At 44.1% G+C, this 21,188-nt stretch overlaps 1 protein-coding gene across 1 annotated transcript in view; it reads left to right on the top strand.

Moving 5' to 3' along the window:
• LOC118590776 overlaps positions 1–20,460 on the top strand; it is a 42,549-nt gene extending 22,089 nt beyond the window's left edge. The window contains exons 2-7 of the mRNA XM_036198531.1: positions 13,309–13,370; positions 13,750–14,005; positions 15,100–15,705; positions 15,790–16,189; positions 16,655–16,994; positions 18,551–20,460. Of these exons, the coding sequence (XP_036054424.1) occupies positions 13,309–13,370; positions 13,750–14,005; positions 15,100–15,705; positions 15,790–16,189; positions 16,655–16,994; positions 18,551–20,457 (3,571 nt within the window). The 3' untranslated portion in view covers positions 20,458–20,460. The remainder of the gene's footprint in view (positions 1–13,308; positions 13,371–13,749; positions 14,006–15,099; positions 15,706–15,789; positions 16,190–16,654; positions 16,995–18,550) is intronic.
• Positions 20,461–21,188: the final 728 nt, after the last annotated feature.

Genomic DNA, 21,188 nt, shown 5'->3' with positions numbered 1-21,188 from the left:
TCTGTTTGAGGGCCCCTGACAATGTGATCAGGGTCTACCCCTATTGCATGAGCTGGCTTTCTGGATCCCATTACCTGTGGTCAGACACCTTGCTCACCCTTGATGCAGTGGGGAGGGGCTTGGTCCTGCCTCAACTGAATGTACCATCCTTAACTGTTCCTCAAAGGGACAACTTACCTTGTTGGAAGGGATGAGGGATGGGGGCGGGCAAGGAGAAGGATCAGGATGAAAGGAGAATCTGTGATTGGTACGTGAAAAGAAGAAAAAAAGTTAGAAGAAAAAGAAGCTATCTGCAATTTACAACCGCCAGCAAACAAAAATCTGTCTTCTCTCATGGACTGTCACTTGGCATGTCAGCCACACTCTAGAGCAGGCCTAGTTCTCGTCCTCAAAGAACAAGCTCAGTGATATTTGTTAGGAGTTGCTGCTTCAGTTTGATTTGCTTTGGCTGGGTTTGTTGTTGAGAGAGAGAGAGAGAGACAGACAGACAGAGACAGAGACAGAGACAGAGACAGAGAGACAGAGACAGACAGACAGAGACAGAGACAGAGACAGAGAGACAGAGACAGACAGAGACAGAGAGACAGAGACAGAGACAGAGACAGAGAGGAGCTAGCTTCTGGGAGGACTTGGATGATGGGAAAACATGATCAAAATATATCGCATGAAAAGAAATTCCAAATATAAAAGAAATTCCTCTACTCTTTCTACATTAAAGTAAAATGTCCCAAATGAGTAATTGTTTAATATTGAATATCAGCTTGTTTTATAAGTTACTATTACTTACCATATTCAAAATTGGAAATTTGTCATTTTCTTCAGGGACTATAATATATAATCAGAATTTGAGGCAGGGTAAGGATTTTGATATGTAAAAAGAAAGTATAAATAACTCATGGAGAGTAAGTGGAGCCACAATTTCTTTTCTATGTCTTCCCTTTGGAAAACAGAATTCCTTCTTACATTTTGGCAACTGTGTGGCCGTGATAATTAACAAATAACATCCTGTATTCTGAGATTATGTGTTCCCAAACTTTAAATGCAAACAAATGTAGATTGACAAAATATTGCTTAAAATAGTGCCTTTACGGTACATGTAGAAACATTTTTCATTATTTCCTAAACAATAATTTATAGACATTTTATACAACACTAACTTGTGGTGGGTTTTATAAGTAAATGTATTGCAAATTTTAAGTACATAGAGGGAAATGGGTAGTTTATAAGCAATATTACAGTTTTTTATATTTTAGAGAGTAGAATGTTCTTGGGTTTTGTTATCTTTGGGGTCATGGTGCAAATCTTCAATAGGTATTGAGGAACAGCCCTTAGCATTAATGAATCACACAGCAAAAATAACTGTGCCATGTCAGATATGCCTTTAGAACCCAGAGGTTTCCAGTTTGCTTTCTTGGATCCTGAGATGAAATGCAAACTGCTACATATGTTGATTCTCTGAGTCTAACTGGAGATGGAGATTTCTAGCATCCCATGCCAAAACCTTAAGGTTGCATGGAGCCCCTAAGATAGTGTACTCATAATTGAGTAGTGTCAGGAGAGTATTAGTCAAATCTGTATGTGACATACACTTACCATTGTAAGTCACTAAGTTTAAGATAATTTGGTTTAGATAAAATGACAATTAGAAATGAATTCTTTTTAAGTAAATTTTATGTGCTCATTAAATTGCAAGACAGAATTAGTTTTTAACTAATAGAGCAATACTACATGAGAATAATAATAGAGGACTCTCAAGCCAGAGAGCAAGAGACATTCTAAAATTCAGATATATGTTATAAGATACTGGTAGTATAAAAAAGGAGAAGGAACAAAAAGGACACAACCCATTTTATTAAAAAAGAATCAGTGAATTATCTTGTACAATACTATGTGTGTGATGGTATTTCTAAATTTAACAAAATAGAAACTATACACAAATCTCTAATAAATTTGGAATTTTAATAATTACTTAAAAATTTATATCCTCTTGAAGTTTTGGATTTTTTAGAGATAATAATTCTTTTTTAATACTATGGGTTGAACCCAGGGCTCTGTACTCTTAAGACAACTATTGCTATTATAGAACCTCTTCCCCGTCCCTCAGCTTATTGTTTACAGGAAAAAAATCAATTCTTGTCCTTTTAATTCTTCACAGTGATTGCCACTCCTTTTTATGAAAAAAATTATGCTTTTTTCACAAGTAAATATTTCTGCACAAATGGTTGAATGTGATGATAATAATAATCTTGGATTTTGTTATGAAATGTGGACAATCTTGTCTAGATACTGTAAGGGCAATGTTTCATGCAATCTGTAATTTTCCAAAGAAGCTTGTTTCTAAGAAATCCCTCTGTAGTGAGAGGTTTGCTCCATTTCTCTGAAACTGTCCTATGAGTGAATACTCTGACACAGAGTAAAAAATATATGGTTTCTCATGTGACTCACTCATGATTTTGTCAACTGACATTTAGCAGCATTTACCTCTTGGCTGTCAACTCTTCACTTTGCATAATACATTTTTCTTACATAAAAACTAACCAGGAAGATTTTAAGTCGGTGTGTCTTTGTGGGATGACAGCATGATCGACACTGATGTAGTAAATGTGGACTCACAATGGAAAAAGACAGCCGCCCTTTCCCACTCTGACATTTTCACACACCTCAGACTCTTCTGCTGGAATACTGAACAATTGCAGAAGTAAAACACAATGCACCACAAATAGAAGTAGCATGAGAATAACTAACACTCCGCAGAGTTGGTGTATGGTACTCCAAACACTGGAAGAACAGTTTTGTGCTTCCTGGGGAGGTATATGAAGTACCAGTTAGTGAACAAGCCAATATATTAATTTTTTGAAATAATATTATATTTATGCATAATATCATGAAGTATGTTTATTTAAAAATGTTAAATTATATTTATTTGTGTGTGTGTCTTTGTGTATACATGCCTGCACATGCAATCTCAGACATTGTGTCTGAGGACAATCAGAGGAAATCAGAGGACAACTTGAAGTGAATTATTTTTCTCCTTCTACAGTGGGGGTTCTTGGACTGAGCCATCTCAACAGCAGGTTTTAAATCACAAAGATTGACTAAAAGTATCTAGTCGAAATTTTCTCATTTTTTCCTAACATACTGGAACAAAAGTATATTTTTCTCTCAATTTCAAATATATTCTTAAGAATCATAATGTGCGCATGCAAGGTGTTTAAGTGAGTGTATGCTTTATTAGGTTTGTACTTACATCACTGTTATTTTGTCTCTTCACACAGAGCAATGGAGACAATGAAAGAGGCTGAGTACTGTGTGTCTCACAGCAATCACTGAGAAACAAATGTTACTGCTCTTAGGTGTCAGGAAGACAGGGCTACAAAGTAGAAGTGTGAGCAGCAAAGCTAACACACAGCATAGTACTGTGGGATATTAATAAGATCAGTGTCTTTAAAATTATATATCCCATTGGTCTAATTGTAGCCATAAGACTAGAAGTGACTTAGGATTTTACATAATTAGAAGTATTTATTGAATATTTCTTGCCAAGAAGCAATAAGTGATTGGGATCAAAGATAACATGGTCTTTGAAGAGATCCCAGTTATGAAGAACTTAGGCCCAGAAGACAGAAACATTATGGAAATTCTAATGCTCTCATTTTATCAAGGCTATAAATCATATATAAAAGAGGGGCTGCAGAAAGATGGGCAAGGAGGGACTTAATCTTATTGATCTTCCACAGAGGCTTCCTTAGCAGTATTAATGGCTTCAGCCTCCCTTAGGATATATATATGAAGTGAATGCATTTTCAGAAAATAAAGGCCAGAAGGAAAAATCATACTGAACATAACTGCAAGAGTATAAGGAGACCTGGCATTGTATTCCAGGGTGCTAATGTGATTTGCTAGCACTAGACACTGGAAGTGTTGGGAAGCTCCATCTTCCTATCTCAGGATACAGTTTTGTTCATAGAAACATGAAGCTTTTCCTTACTTGTTGAGTCAAGTTGGCAGTAAGTGTGGGCAAGAGAAAACTGTAAATTAGTATGTATTTCCCCTGTGATATGAACCAGTATCTATCTTGGTTATTTTTCAGATTCATATTTTTAAGACAGAAATGGTGGTAAAGCCACAAAGGAATGTTGGAATTTGTGGAGTAGTTAAGGATTTATTTTACAATTAGGAGAGAAATGTGATATATGGAAATGCAAGGTAATAAGACTGGAGATAAAAGAAGAGAAGCGCTTGTTAATCAAATCAGGCAGAATGGAAACAAGAATAGTGTGGTAGATGTACTACAGACACTCAGGTCTGGAGGGAAAGATGCTGACTTTTCTCTGGCCCCTGTGTTGGTGGCAGCACTCATACAAGTGAATTACGTAGATGTCTGAGAAACCACATGACTTTGGTAACTAATTACAAAACTATGTGTGAAGGAGTGGTGTTAGGGGGTTAATGTGCCATGGAAGACTTGGTGGATGAAGGAATTTGAGTGGACACATCTATATTTAAAGATTACCCAAGTGGATCAGGCATATCCATATCACACAGTAGGTTCAGAGAAATGTTGAGAGGAATCCATTCTATATAAACTCTGCTCTATAAAAAGATGCCAAGGGAGGGGGTAGTTAAGTATGCTGTGTGGATCAAACAGGTAAAACAAAGCAAAACAAAATCTCCTTTGTTCTCAAATACATTATTTGGTGATACTTAAGAATGTATTTTTTATTAGAGTTTTTTTTTTTATGGTTTTCTCTGTCTCCCTGTCTCTGTCTCTGTCTTTGTGTGTGTGTGTGTGTGTGTGTGTGTGTGTGTGTGTGTGTGTGTGTGTGTGTGAGTGTTGTGTAAGTATGTTTACCAATGTGTGTACATGCTGGCATGCACATCTTGCAAGGCCTGAGGGAGATATTGTGTACCCTGTCCTCGAATGTTACCTTTGCTTATTCCCTCCAGACAGGGTCTCTCCCTGAACAAAAGGCTTGCTGTGTTCCTGCTGGGATAGCTGGCCAGAAAACCCCAGTAATCTTTGTTTCCTTTTCTACCCCAGTGCTGAGTTTACAGGTATATCTGGTCCCACCAAACTTTAACCTGGGTGCTGGCTATCTGATTTCAGGTCCTCATGCCTGTACAGCAAGTGCTCTGCTGATCTATCTCCTCAATTCTTATCAGAGTTTTGAAATTAAAATTGAAAATTATAGTTTTATAAAGATAGGTTTAATTAGTGGCTCTGTGGTTAAAAGCACTTGCTGATCTTGCAAAAGACTGGAGATCAATTCCCAGCACCCATGTTGACAGGGTTTGCCTGTACTTCCAGCTCCAGGTCACATGCCTTCTTCTGACCTTTGTAGGCACCTCATGCACATGTTCACACCTATATACTTAAACACACACCATGCACAGAAGAAAACAGTAAATAAAATTTTAAAACAACAGGGAGCTGAAGAGATTGCTCAGTAGCAAAAAGCAATTATTTATCTTACAGAGGACCTGAATTTGGTTCTCAGCAGTGATGTCAGATGGCTCCCAACTGCCTGTAACTCCAGCTCTAGGGGAATCTCTGTCTCTGTCTCTGTCTCTCTCTCTCTCTCTCACACACACACACACACACACACACACACACTAAATAAATAAATAAACCTTTAAAATATTAAAAAGAATTTAAGAAAAAGATACAAGTTACTTATAAATATTTATCCAGATGGTTTTGAATTCTGAAAAAAAGCAAAGATAATTCAACTCACAAATTGGTCCAGAAAATAAGAGGATGTTAGTACTGAACATGAATACATTGTTTCTTCTACAGTATAAAACTAACTTGAGATAAAATATTCTTTAAATCTTATATTATCTTAATCTTAAATTCCTATTTTTACATCTATAGCATATTTCAGAAAAACAAAACTTTAATATTTGTTTCTTCAGTAATACAGCCATTATAGAGCTTTTGTAACCAATTTTTAACTACATTAAAAAAAAACTACACATCATTATACAATGTTAGTAGGCTGATTAGATGACTACATTGTTTGGTCCACAGCAAGTGATAATTGTCCAATTTAGTCCTCATCTATCTTTCTGAGTCAGGCCATAATTTCAATTCCGTGTAGAAAAAAAAAATGGTGACTGATTCATAATAACTCCAACATTTTAGAATAAGAATAAATCTCCTTTCTGTCATTATTCTTAACCACTTTGTGGCCTTTTCTATTACTTCACAGATGTTATCTATAGCAATATATTTCTCATTATCATATTAAATGGGCTCTGCAAAGACATATTGAGCCATTGTCACCTCCCAATATCATCATCTTTAACACTGCCTAAAGAACCCTAGTGACTTGCCAGATATGCAGACAGTGAAGAAGCAAATATTTGAAGTAGGAATTTTTTGTCTTCTTTTTCTGCATTTGAGTTTGTATGTGTGAGGTAAACCACCTGATATTGTACTTATCATACACAATACAGAGGGACTAGTGAGTCTATAGGATGTGTAGTTTGAGTTAACCACCCATGTAATTATGACTTTCCCTTAATGTTATTCCTGTTCTTAAGAGGATTGCTTTTGGTGGTCTGAAAGACAGCCAATGGTGCAGTGAAACTTTATATTAGCTTCCTAGGCTTTCCGCACCCTAATGCATGCCTCATCTGTGGGTTTAGCTTGTTCTATTGTGTTGCAGTGTGTTTCACATCCTGCAGTCTCTCACTGTTTTGAGCATTTGAAGTATAATGACTTTCCCCCTGCTGAGGCATTTCTTACACTGTTTCATCATCAACGTTCCTTGCAGTCTCATAAAAAGCAAACTCTTTATCTCAAATGTATGTAGTAGAGCAGACTTGAACACAGATTTTTTTTTTTTTTTCTGTCCAGTTCTCCAGGTGGTACTAAAGAAATCCAGCATTACAACTGAGGAACTTCATTCTGATGATTCTAATATAATATAGGAAGCACTAATATAATATAGGAAGAATCTGCAAGCATCTCATAGAAATGAATTTTCTTCCTTTATGAAAAAAGAAGTGTTCTCTTTATGTTACTCTAAAACAAGTAGAAAGAACAGATTATGTAAAGTAAACTTGACTCATTTACAGACATACAGCATTTTAACAAAGTTCTTGGTATTGCTGCACTCTGAGACTTCAAGTGAAGCCAAAACAAGTAAATGTGTTTGATTTGACATTCTAATTATATTGTAACTCAAAGTTGGTTTTGGTTGGGTAAATTTTAAATCTCAGGTAACAGCCTCATGGATAGGGATAAATAAACATAAATGAAAGTACTTTTAATTTCATTACATTGAAAAGAACATGCCATTTAAATAAATAGTAGTGATTCAAATTATCTTAAATATTATCCACAAACACCATAAATTAGACTGTAATTTATATCTTTAGTTAATAATTTTGGCTAGGAAATTTCCCACTGTTTTACAAAATTTGATTATGTACAATTAATGCTGCAGGTATAAGTTATCATTTCTTTATAGGGAATAAATATTTTAATAAGCAAGAGCTCTACATTTTTTCTAGTTGTATAAGAATTTTTTATATTTATACCCTTATCTTATTACTTTTCTGATGATGCGATGAAACACCATGACCAAGCCAATTTATAGAGTAAAGAGTTTATTTTGACTTATAGCTCCAGAAGCATAAACGTCTGCTCTACTGTTGCAGAAGCAGGTGGTAGAGAAATCATATCTTCAACTCTAAGTCTCAAATAGAGAGGGCAAACTAGAACTAACGAGAGGCTGCATGACACAGATCTCGCCTCCAGTGACATACTTCTTCCAGCAAGGCTGCTCATCCTAAGCCTCCTGAAATAGCATGAACAACGGGGCACTAAGAATCCAATTACCAAAGCCAATATGGTATATTCCAATTCAACACATCACATACCTCATCCCTCCACCTCTTCCTGAACATCCACATGTGCCCCTCACAACGTTGTCCCTCCTCCTCTTCCTCCTTCTCTTCTTCTTCCTTTTCCTCCTCCTCCCTCCTCTTTTGTTTTTTCTTTTGTTAATTGAGTTGCCCATATGAACAGATGGGTGTAGTCCAGTGGAGCATAGGGAATATACCAGAGTCCATGTTCTTGAAGACAAATGACACTCCCTTTCCTAGTAGCCATCAACTGTCCATCGGTCCTCAGCTCTGGTTGGGTTTTCCTGTGTTCTTTCCCTATTTATGGTAGAATGTTGCTTAGGTTGTTCTCATGCATATCTTATGCAAGTCAGCCTGATTGCTCTGAGTTCATGATTACATTCACCTTGTCCTGTCCTCCAACAATCATCCTGAAACTCTGCCTTTTAAACTCTTTCTATCAGCTCTTTGGTGATGTTCCCTGAGCCTTGAAGACGGGATAATGGTGGAGATATCTGTAACCATTTTAAATTTAACACTCTACACTCACTTATTCTTGGCACTTCGGTTGTGAGTTTCCATTATTCACTGGCCATTGCAAAAAGCTTTTCTGGTAAAGGCTGAAAGCTACACTAATCTGTGGTCGTAAGGATAAATATTTAGAAGGCAGTTTAAAATTATGCTGATTTATTATTATAATAGTAGTGAGCTTTCTTCTGGAGCTTATGAGTGCCAAAGCCATGGTTTGCCAGCCAAGTTTACAAGGATCTATGCTCTTGTTTTCTATACAATACCAGCAATCTTGTTCACATTTTCCATCAGGAATCAGAAAGACTCTATGGCCATAAAGAGCTGGGCTGTAGTCTGCCCTCCTCCAGGTCCATGCCATGATAGACTCATATCATAAAAGTTCCACTGTCTTCTAAAACATCACCATCAACTGAAGTCATTGTTTTTATATGAGCCTTTGGTTGCATTTCTAATTGTATTTACTTGAAAATCAATCTTCCTTTCTCTCTATCCCCCCTCTCTCTTTCCAGGGTGTAGAGTGCCCTTCCTCGGGTGCCATTCACCTTGGTTTTTGAGCAAGGGCTCTCAGTGGCCTGAGAACTTTTTGATTATGAAAGGCCAGATGTCCAACAAACTTTAGGGAACCACCTGTCTCAGCCTTTGAGTGATAGACTTACACATATGTGCCACGAGGTTAGTTTTGTTTCCCACCATGGATCTCAAGTCCTCATGCTAGCATGACAAACACTTTACTAATTGAGCTGTTTTTACAAATTCTTGTGGGAGACATTTCATATTAAAACTTAATACTTAACAAAGAATTACAAATATATAGAAAAACCCCTAAACAACATAAGACTGGCTGTTGTATAAGTTATTAAATTCTGAGTATTTATGTAATGTCTTCTATAAGCACCTTTCTTTTTTATTGATGAACTTTCTCTATTTTGGCTTGTGTAAACATGGCCAATGAAAATCTTGGTAGTCTGGTTGAAACATTTATTGTTTGTCTTTTAACTTTTTTTTTTTTTTTTTTTTTTTTTTTTTTTTGAGACAGGGTTTCTCTGTGTAGCTTTGTGCCTTTCCTGGAACTCTCTTGGTAGCCCAGGCTGGCCTCAAACTCACAGAGATCCGCCTGGCTCTGCCTCCCAAGTGCTGGGACTAAGCGTATGACATCACTGCCCCGTCCTAACATTTTTTTATTAGCATGTATTAATTTAACATTTTAATGGGGTTCAGTGTGATGTTTCTTCACATGCACAGGGCATGTGCTGAGAAATTCTAATATTCATTTTAATATTTCCTGTTCCCCATTCCTCCTATCTCTAGTTGTCATATTTTACTTTTATTTCAACAATATTTATCTTCTATATATGAGATGAAGGGGTATTGTTTCTTTTCCTGCTATGTGATATTTTATTTGTGTTTTGAAAAATAAAGCTTGCTTAGATTCAGATGGTGGAGCTAGCCACTAGTTAACCATAGAGGTCTGGGGGTCTGTACAGAGAGGAAACAGAAAGTGATAAGACAAGACAGGGTGGACACAGAATCTTGGCCACTTTTGGATAGAGGGTCTGGAGCGGTATGATATGACTGTGGCTGCTCCCTTGCTTCTCTGATCCTTCAGATTTTACCCCGATATATGACTCCTGGTTTTTATTGATAAGATTAATTAGGTTTATGCTTCCTTTTCCTGTGTCTGGTACATATCTTTTAGCAAGGTTTATTTATTGTTATTTAGCAATTACATTCATATTGCTTCAAAGGACACTTTCATGGACAGAAAATCTTCAGTTGGATGTATATACTACATTTTTAGTCATCTTCATTTATTTGCATGGTTTCTTTTGTCAATAGTGCCATAATAAAGACAGAAATGCCAGTATCTCCTTGGAGAAGTACCCATTCTTGTACTTACTAGTCCTCCCAAATAATCAGCATAGTAAAACCTTCACCCAAGAACTAACTAGTATAACTAAATATCCACGATTCAATAGTGATATTACCATCGACAAGAATGATAGAATCACATCTGTTTCTTCCTGGTTTCTCCCCCACTTCCCATTGTGACTTAAAAGTTTAGTTATCAAGTTAGCATATTCTAGCTGGTTTGTTGCTATATTTTTATTCTCATTAGAAATTACTAGCATTTTGAATGAGTGAGTTGATATGGCGTGGTGGGCCTTTAGAGTACCAGTAAAGAACTGACTAGTGTTGGTTAAAATTAGGAAGAACTATTCTCCATCTGAATAGGCAAATCTGATGTATTATTGGTGTGCTTGAGGTCATGTAACACCAAGAAATTTGAAAATAACCAGGTGCAAATATAATGTGACTGACTTTTATGCAGACATTCCCTTTATTCCTCTCCTCATATCTGCTTATGGCATTTCACTTGAATTTCAAAGTGTCTGTCTTATTACTGACATTGTTTAATGGATATAGAAATGGAAGTCCAGCCCAATGAAAATTTGGTGGTTTGCTTTAGTTTTCAATTCATTTGTTTTTATTTGCCTATTTATTTAGACAAACTCACAGAGCAGCCGTTAGTTGGATTCCAACTAACTATAATCCTTCTGTCAGCTCCTCAGAGTGCTAGAATTATAGGCAAAACCCATTGTGTGCAGCTTTAATTCATTTATAGTTACATTATATCAGATATACTTAGAAGATGAGGCCACAATAAAAATACTCATCTTTGGGGAGCTATGGGCTGATGAATTCTGTCAACTTCATCCTACTTTTGAATGAGAAGATAGTGCAAGATAATGCTTTCTTTTAAGTAAGATGATGTGATAAATGAGATAGAGAGAGATTTACTTTGTTGACCTAATTACTTATGAAAGAATTCTTTTGGTCTCATGATTTCTGAAGAATAGAGCTCATTACCATCAGGAAATGGAACAGTAACTGAGAATTTACATCTGATCTTCAAATATGAGACAGAGAATTAGAGAGCTAACAGGAAATAGGTGGGCCTCCAACAAGGCATTGCCTACAAAATTTCCCAAACCATTCTACTAATTGGGGACCAACAATTCAATTATATCAGCTTATAAGGGCCATTCTTATTCATGTACTCTTGAGAACACCAAAATTGCCTTGGCTTTAGGTTGATGGATGGGGGGGGGCATAATTACACATTTTCCATTGAAGCTTGAATTTACCAGTAGGAACTATCTACCAAACAATACTCCTGCTACTCAGTTATTATTTATTATTATTTTAAACATTTGTTTAATATTTTAAGTTTTCTTCCCAACAAATTCCCTGTACTTTTCATCTTTGCCTTCTTTTCTTCCTTCTTCCAGACTACTGTGTTTATTAAGGGGGCTACATGATCATGGTTATTTACTTGTACAAGGGCAACTTATTAGTGGCTACACCTTTGAGGCACTACTCCCCTTTTCCCCAGCCATTGTTACCTGCAAATATCTCTTCAGTGGTGGGTGGGACCTCATGAGCCTTGCCTGCATGCTTGTTGTTGAAAGACCCCCCGGCACCCCTATAGTAATGCTATGTTTGCAAGGCTTATAAGGGAACAAAAGACAGTTCCAGGAAATAGAATGGCCCCACCGCAGCCCAGATAGCCAATAGATAAGCAGGATGTCAGGGGCAGACTGCCTGGCGTCAGTGCGGGAGGGCCAGAGCAGCTGGAATTCTAGATAGGGGTTGAGCCAACACACATATCCGGTTACCCAGGGAAAAACCCACAAACCGCCCTGAGCCTGAGTTCACGCCCCATTTGATTTATGCTCATATATTCGCGCCTCACTTTGACAGAGCTTTGTCCAATTAGAACCCTTTGACTATTCGCGCCTCACTTTGACAGAGCTTTGTCCAATTAGAACCCTTTGACTATTCGCGCCTCACTTTGAATTGTCCAATCAGAGCTTTGTCCAATTAGAACCCTTTGACTATTCGCGCCTCACTTTGACAGAGCTTTGTCCAATTAGAACCCTTTGACTATTCGCGCCTCACTTTGAATTGTCCAATCAGAGCTTTGTCCAATTAGAACCCTTTGACTATTCGCGCCTCACTTTGACAGAGCTTTGTCCAATTAGAACCCTTTGACTATTCGCGCCTCACTTGAATTGTCCAATCAGAGCTTTGTAACCATTCGCGCCTTGTTTAAATTATCCAATCAGAACCCTTTGACTAATGCTTTCCCGCGCTTCTTGCTATAAAAACCCATCTTACCAACCCAGAGGCGCGCAAGTTTTCCGAGAGACTTGGTTGCCCAGGTACCTGTGTTTAAATAAACCTCGTGCTGTTGCATCTGATCCGTGGTCGCTGCGTGCTCCTTGAGCCGGGGGTCTCTCCTGAGGGGAGACCTCTCCGGGGGTCTTTCATTTGGCGAGCCAGCCAGGAGGCAGAGACCCTCTACTCACAGACCACCAACCCACCATCAGGAGGTAAGCCGGCCGGCCTCGGTATTTCTGTTTAAGCTCGAGCCGTCCTGTGTCCGTTTTGTCTCTGTGCTGCCTGTTTCTATGTTTGAGCTCTGTTCCTGCGCAGCGTCTGGAGGGACCAGGAAAGGAGGCGGGCAAGGTCTGCCGTGAGGCCGGGCCGCCTGATTGTAGTGCCGGGAGAGGAGGCAGGCAGACTTGCCGTGAGGCCGGGCCGCCTGAGTCCCGCACTAGGGTATCTCCCCTAGTGTTCTGTATCGGGGTGAGGCTGAAGGGGCTGACGAGCCCGGACTTCGCTCACCAACCCTGGAAGACGTTCCACGGGAGTCTGAAGTCCCCTTTGGGGCACGGTTTTTCGGGGCCTCCCAGGTATCCGAGGGATACGTGGTGTTGGCAGGGGACGGGGGGCGCAAACCCTCCCAATCCCCGACTGAGTTCTTGCTTTCGGTTTTGCGCCGAAGCCGCGCAGCGCGATTTGTTGTAACGTCTGTTGTTTGTCTGTTTCTTGTTTGCTGCCTAATTCTTCTTTATCTAGACACCAGAATGGGACAAACCGTTGCTACGCCCCTGAGCCTCACTCTCGACCGCTGGTCGGACGTAAAAGGCCGTGGCAACAATGAAGGAGTCATCATCAAAAAGAATAAATGGACCACTCTCTGCGAGGCCGAATGGGTTATGATGGGTGTCGGCTGGCCCCGAGAGGGCTCCTTTAACCTCTCTTTGATTTCACAGATTGAAGGGAAGATTTTTGCCCCCAAACCCCACGGGCACCCGGACCAGGTCCCCTACATAGCCATCTGGAGATCCCTGGTAGAAAACCCATTTCCATGGGTCAAGCCTTTCCTCCTAGGTCCCTCTACAACCCCTTTGGCTTCTCCCCCGCCCTCCGCACCGCCTGCGATTTCTTCCTCCTCTTTATACCCTATACTTCCCCGCAAAGAGGCTCTCAAGCCTTCCGTCCTCCCCTCCGACCTAGACTCTCCCCTCATTGACCTCCTAACAGCTGAGCCGCCGCCTTATCGCGCGGCACTGGCCGTGCCAGCCACGGGACCGGAAACAGGGATGACGGCCATCGGAGGGGCAGCAGCCCCTGAGAAGATGGCAACTGGCGGGGACACAGGGGGGACCCCGGCTCCCTCACCCATCGCCGGTCGCCTTCGGGCCCGCCGGGATGACACCCCCCTGGAATCCAAGGCCTTTCCCCTCAGAGAAGGGCCCGGCCGCCATCTCCAGTACTGGCCATTCTCGGCCTCTGATCTCTATAACTGGAAACAATTTAACCCCCCGTTTTCCAAAGATCCCGTGGCATTAACCAACTTGATTGAGTCTATCCTAGTGACCCATCGGCCAACCTGGGATGACTGCCAACAGCTTTTGCAGACCCTCCTGACTGTGGAGGAGAAGCAGCGGGTGTTCCTGGAAGCACGGAAGCTGGTCCCCGGCGAAGATGGGAGACCTACCCAGCTCCCCAATCTCATTGACATAGCCTTTCCCCTAACGCGCCCGAATTGGGATTATACCACCGATGAAGGTAGGGGACACCTACGTCTCTATCGCCAGTTGCTTTTAGCGGGTCTCCGTGCCGCTGCTAGGCGGCCCACTAATTTGGCCCAGGTAAGAAGCACTATCCAGGGAAGGGAGGAGACGCCTGCCGCATTCTTAGAAAGGCTAAAAGAGGCTTATAGAATGTACACCCCCTATGATCCAGAGGACCCAGGGCAGGCGCCAGGAGTTATCCTGTCATTTATCTACCAGTCGAGCCCAGATATCAGGACTAAGTTACAGAGGTTAGAAGGACTGTCGACACTGAATCTTTCGGATCTGCTGAAGGAGGCAGAGAAAGTATTTAACAAGAGGGAAACCCCGGAGGAAAGGGAGGAGAGGATGTGGCAGAAGCAGGATGAGAGGGACAAGAGACGACACAAGGAGATCAAGACACTGGCCGCCGTAGTGTTGCAGGGTCAGGACAGAGAGGGAGTTAGGATGGGAGAACGAAGGCGACCCCCCTTGGAAAAGGACCAGTGTGCATACTGCAAGGGAAAAGGACATTGGGCTCGGGAATGCCCACAGAGACCACAGGGACCCCGACGACCCAGACCCAAGGCTGTGGACCTCCTTAATCTGGAAGACTAGGGGGGGGTCCAGGCCAGGAGCCCCCCCTGAGCCTCGGATAACCCTCAAGATCGGGGGACAACCCATAACCTTCCTAGTTGATACGGGGGCCCAACATTCGGTCCTGACCCATACTGGGGGGCCCCCTCAGTGACCGTTCCGCCTTGGTCCAGGGGGCCACTGGTAGTAGGAGATACCGGTGGACGACTGAAAGAAAAGTCCAGTTGGCGTCGGGGCAAGTAACCCATTCTTTCCTACATATACCCGACTGCCCTCACCCGTTGCTGGGCCGGGACTTACTGACCAAATTAAAAGCACAGATTTACTTTGATGAAAGAGGACCCACGGTCACGGGGCCTGGGGGAACCCCCTTACAAGTCCTCGCCCTAAATCTGGAAGAAGAATACCGCCTTTTCGAGCCTGAGCCCCCTGAAGAACCACCGGGTGAGATGCAGGACTGGCTAGACAGGTTTCCACAGGTATGGGCAGAAACAGGAGGCTTGGGGCTTGCGCACGACCAGCCGCCCCTCGTCATTTCATTGAAGGCCTCCGCAGCCCCAATCTCAATCAGACAGTACCCCATGTCTCGGGAAGCGCAGGAGGGGATTAAACCCCACATCCGGCGGCTAATAGACCAGGGAGTGCTCAAACCCTGCCGATCTCCCTGGAATACTCCCCTCTTACCCGTCAAGAAACCAGGCACGGGGGAATTCAGACCGGTCCAGGACTTAAGGGAGGTCAATAAGCGGGTAGAAGACATACACCCCACAGTACCTAACCCCTACAACCTCCTCAGCACCCTCCCACCGACCCATACTTGGTATACGGTGCTGGATCTAAAAGATGCTTTCTTTTGCTTGAGACTGCATCCTCAGAGCCAGCTACTGTTTGCTTTTGAATGGAGGGACCCAGAAATCGGGCTTTCAGGACAGCTGACCTGGACCCGGCTCCCTCAAGGGTTCAAGAATAGCCCAACACTCTTTGATGAGGCCCTCCATGCAGATCTAGCCGGATTCCGGGTAGAGCACCCAACCTTGACTCTGCTCCAGTACGTAGATGACCTCCTCTTGGCCGCCAGGAGCCGGACCGAATGCTTGGAAGGAACTCAGGCTCTGCTGACCAGGCTTGGGGAGAAGGGCTACAGGGCCTCAGTCAAAAAGGCCCAGATATGCCAAAACAAAGTTATCTATTTGGGCTACACCCTGGAGGGAGGGCGAAGATGGCTGACCGAGGCCAGAAAAGAGGCAATTGTCTCAATCCCCCCTCCCAAGGGCCCTCGGCAAGTCCGAGAATTTTTGGGCACGGCCGGCTACTGCCGCCTCTGGATTCCTGGGTTTGCTGAACTGGCTGCCCCCCTGTATCCTCTCACTAAGCCGGGAATTATGTTCCGATGGGAGGAAGAACATCAACAGGCCTTCCAACAAATTAAGAGAGCATTGCTCGAGTCACCAGCCCTGGGCCTACCAGATCTAACTAAGCCCTTCGAACTATTCGTGGATGAGAACTTAGGTTTTGCCAAAGGGGTATTAGTGCAAAAACTGGGGCCCTGGAGGAGGCCGGTGGCCTATCTATCCAAGAAATTGGACCCGGTAGCCACTGGATGGCCCCCTTGCTTACGCATGGTGGCCGCTATTGCAGTCCTGCTCAAGGATGCGGGTAAACTGACTCTGGGTCAGCCAATGACTGTGCTATCCTCCCATGCGGTGGAAGCCCTAGTCCGGCAGCCCCCAGACAGATGGCTCTCCAACTCCAGAATGACTTATTATCAGGCCTTGCTGCTAGATACCGACCGAGTGACTTTCGGCCCCACAGTCTCCCTCAATCCGGCCACCCTACTACCCCTGCCTGCCTCCTCGGGGGAGCATGATTGCCTCCAGATCCTGGCGGAAGCGCACGGTACCCGTCCAGACCTGACCGATCAACCATTAAAGGACTCAGACTATGTCTGGTTCACGGACGGGAGCAGCTTCCTCGAGGAAGGGACGAGAAGAGCAGGAGCAGCTGTCACCACTGAGTCAGAGGTGGTCTGGGCCTCGCCGTTGCCGGCTGGAACATCGGCCCAGAGAGCGGAGCTGATCGCACTCACCCAGGCCCTCCGGATGGCAGAAGGTAAGAGACTCACAGTCTATACTGACAGCAGATATGCCTTCGCCACTGCTCATATGCATGGAGAAATCTACAGACGAAGGGGCCTCCTGACTTCAGAAGGTAAAGGAATCAAGAATAAAAAGGAGATTCTGGATCTCCTACAAGCACTATTCCTCCCACGGCAGCTCAGTATAATGCACTGTCCAGGGCATCAAAAGGGGAACACAGCAGTGGCTCGGGGAAACAGGCTGGCTGACCTAACCGCCCGAGCCGCAGCCTCCCAACCACCCAAGGAAGGGCAGCTGATGCTCCTGCAGGGTCACCCGCCGCCTGGCAGAGGCCCTATGCCCTACAGCCCTGAGGACCATGAGCTAGCAAAGAAAATGGGGGCGGAATGGGACTCTGAGAAGCAGGCTTATACAAAAGAAGACAAACTAGTCATGCCTACTTCCCATACCCAATACATGCTCAAGTTTCTTCATGCACTGACCCATCTAGGCAAGGGCAAAATGAAGGCCCTACTGGCCGACGAGACTTCTGGGGCTATACTACTGAACCAGGACCAAATACTCCAGCAAGTGACCTCTAGCTGTCCAGCATGCACCCAAGTGAACCCCGGAAAGGCCCACTTAGGCAAGGGAACCCGCCTAAGGGGCCATCGCCCTGGGACTCATTGGGAAATAGATTTCACAGAGGTAAAGCCCGGACTCTATGGCTACCGTTACCTCCTGGTTTTTGTGGACACCTTTTCTGGATGGATGGAAGCATTCCCCACCAAGAAGGAAACAGCCAACGTTGTGGCCAAAAAGCTGTTGGAGGACATTTTTCCCAGATATGGGATGCCCCAGGTAATGGGGTCAGATAATGGGCCTGCCTTCGTCTCCCAGGTAAGTCAGAGGGTGGCCAGATTGCTGGGGATTGATTGGAAGCTTCATTGTGCATACCGGCCCCAGAGCTCAGGACAGGTAGAACGAGCTAATAGAACCATTAAGGAGACTTTGACCAAATTAACGCTTGCAACTGGCTCTAGAGACTGGGTGCTCCTACTCCCTTTAGCCCTTTACCGGGCCCGGAATACCCCCGGACCCTATGGTTTGACTCCCTTTGAAATTATATATGGGGCCCCCCCACCTATTGTGAATTTCCTTCATCCTGACATTTCGTCCTTCGCTACCAGCCCTACCTTAGAGGCACACCTCCAGGCCCTCCAGCTGGTACAGAAGGAAGTTTGGAAACCTCTGGCAGCAGCCTACCGAGAGCAACTGGACCACCCAATAGTCCCTCATCCCTTCCAGATCGGGGACTCCGTCTGGGTTCGGCGACACCAGACCAAGAATTTGGAACCACGGTGGAAGGGACCATACACCGTCCTGCTGACCACACCAACCGCTCTCAAGGTCGACGGGATTGCTGCCTGGGTCCACGCCTCCCACGTGAAGGCTGCTAAGGAGATTGACCCGACCAGCGCCAAGGAGTCCACATGGAAGGTACAGCGCACTCAAAATCCACTGAAGATAAGACTCTCTCGTGCCTGATTCTCCTCCTTACTCTTACCCCTCTCCCAACCCTGGGGTCAGGGTCCCCTCACCAAGTTAAAAGGCTCATTTGGCAAGTTATATCCCAAACCGGGGAGACCATATGGTCAACCACAGCTAACCATGCCCCCCACACCTGGTGGCCCCCTCTAACTCCCGATATTTGCCAGCTGGTAGCGGGCCTGGACGCTTGGGACATTGCTCATTTGAGTCACTCTGACTTCCCGGTTCGCACGGCCCGGTCAATCAGACCTGGGGGAGGACGAGGCCATCTCCCACAGAGGGGACCTGGATGTATCAATGCAGACACCCGTTGTTCCTTGTCCACTTATGACTTTTATGTCTGTCCCCGTGATGGCCGCAACCGGAATGAGGCCCGTAGATGTGGGGGATATGAGGAATTCTTCTGCAAACAATGGGGATGTGAGACCACCGGCGGGGCCTATTGGAAGCCCAGCTCTAGTTGGGACCTGATAACGGTGTCTAAAAATTATTCCAGCCCCAACAAATGTACAGTCAGCACTGAGGGAACTGTCCCCTTACCCATTGTTATCTCTTTCACTGAAAAGGGCAAGGAGGACAGAGGATGGCAGTCCGGGCATACTTGGGGACTCAGGTTTTATATGACAGGGTTTAACAAAGGCCTGACCTTCAAAATTCAGCTCAAGGCAGAAACCACCCCCCTGTCAGTTGGTCCCAACTCGGTCCTCTCAGATCAGAAACCCCCGTCCCAGACAGGACAGGGTAAGCAACTCCCCACTCCCACTACGTCACTCAATATGAATGTTCCCAACATAACTGCAGCCCCAACAACTGCGGCCCCCGCCAGGACCCGCCTAGGAACAGGGGATCGACTCCTTGGTCTACTGCAAGGAGCCTATTCCACCCTAAATGCCACCCAGCCTAACCGAACTCAGGAATGTTGGCTATGTTTACTCTCCCTCCCTCCCTATTATGAAGGGGTAGCAGTACAGGGCCCGCACTCCCAGCTGGACACCCCCCCCCCCGCGCGATGCCTGAGAGAGACCCAACATAAGCTGACTCTGTCAGAAGTATCTGGACAGGGATTATGCCTGGGGAATCCTCCCCCATCCCATCGTGGCCTCTGTAATACTATTGTGACCTCGGGAACCGGATATTCCATTAGTCCTAATGGAACTTACTGGGCATGCGACACGGGACTCACTCACTGTGCATCCTGGTCATTACTGCAAGGCAATGAGTCCAGCTTTTGTGTATTAATAGAACTGTTTCCCAGGATAACCTATCATGAGCCTGAAGACATTTATGCTCAATTTGAGATGGGACCCGCCCGAACCAAGAGGGAACCTGTGTCCCTGACCTTAGCCCTTATGTTAGGAGGTCTCACTATGGGGGGAGTTGCGGCTGGGATAGGAACAGGAGCAAAAGCCCTAGTTGAAACTCAACACATCCAACAGCTCCAAGCCGCCATGAACCAGGATATACAGGCTCTGGAGGAATCTATAAGTGCCTTAGAAAAGTCCTTAACCTCTCTCTCTGAGGTAGTACTCCAGAATCGTAGGGGACTGGACATCCTGTTTCTACAGGAGGGGGGACTATGTGCCGCTCTAAAGGAAGAATGCTGTTTCTATGCTGATCATACAGGTTTGGTCAGAGATAGCATGGCGAAACTCAGAGAGCGGTTGAAGCAGAGACAGAGATATTTTGAGGAACAACAAGGATGGTTCGAGGGATGGTTCCGCAGGTCCCCATGGCTCACCACCCTCATATCGACCATCATGGGCCCTCTGCTGATTCTTGTGCTTATTTTGATGTTTGGCCCTTGCATTTTAAACAGACTCATTCAATTTATTAAGGAGAGAATTTCGGTGGTTCAGACTCTGGTACTAACTCAACAATATCAACGACTCCATCAGTCAGAGACTGAGACACCACCCCTGGCCCCTCACCTTTATGCACCTCAGTAAATGAAAGATTCCATTTAGTTAAAAAGAAAATGGGGGAATGAAAGACCCCCCGGCACCTCTATAGTAATGCTATGTTTGCAAGGCTTATAAGGGAACAAAAGACAGTTCCAGGAAATAGAATGGCCCCACCGCAGCCCAGATAGCCAATAGATAAGCAGGATGTCAGGGGCAGACTGCCTGGCGTCAGTGCGGGAGGGCCAGAGCAGCTGGAATTCTAGATAGGGGTTGAGCCAACACACATATCCGGTTACCCAGGGAAAAACCCACAAACCGCCCTGAGCCTGAGTTCACGCCCCATTTGATTTATGCTCATATATTCGCGCCTCACTTTGACAGAGCTTTGTCCAATTAGAACCCTTTGACTATTCGCGCCTCACTTTGAATTGTCCAATCAGAGCTTTGTCCAATTAGAACCCTTTGACTATTCGCGCCTCACTTTGACAGAGCTTTGTCCAATTAGAACCCTTTGACTATTCGCGCCTCACTTTGAATTGTCCAATCAGAGCTTTGTCCAATTAGAACCCTTTGACTATTCGCGCCTCACTTTGACAGAGCTTTGTCCAATTAGAACCCTTTGACTATTCGCGCCTCACTTGAATTGTCCAATCAGAGCTTTGTAACCATTCGCGCCTTGTTTAAATTATCCAATCAGAACCCTTTGACTAATGCTTTCCCGCGCTTCTTGCTATAAAAACCCATCTTACCAACCCAGAGGCGCGCAAGTTTTCCGA

This window comes from Onychomys torridus, chromosome 9, assembly GCF_903995425.1.
Source record: "Onychomys torridus chromosome 9, mOncTor1.1, whole genome shotgun sequence".
NCBI classification, from domain to species: Eukaryota; Metazoa; Chordata; class Mammalia; order Rodentia; family Cricetidae; genus Onychomys; species Onychomys torridus.
This window is presented reverse-complemented; position numbering and strand designations above follow the sequence as displayed.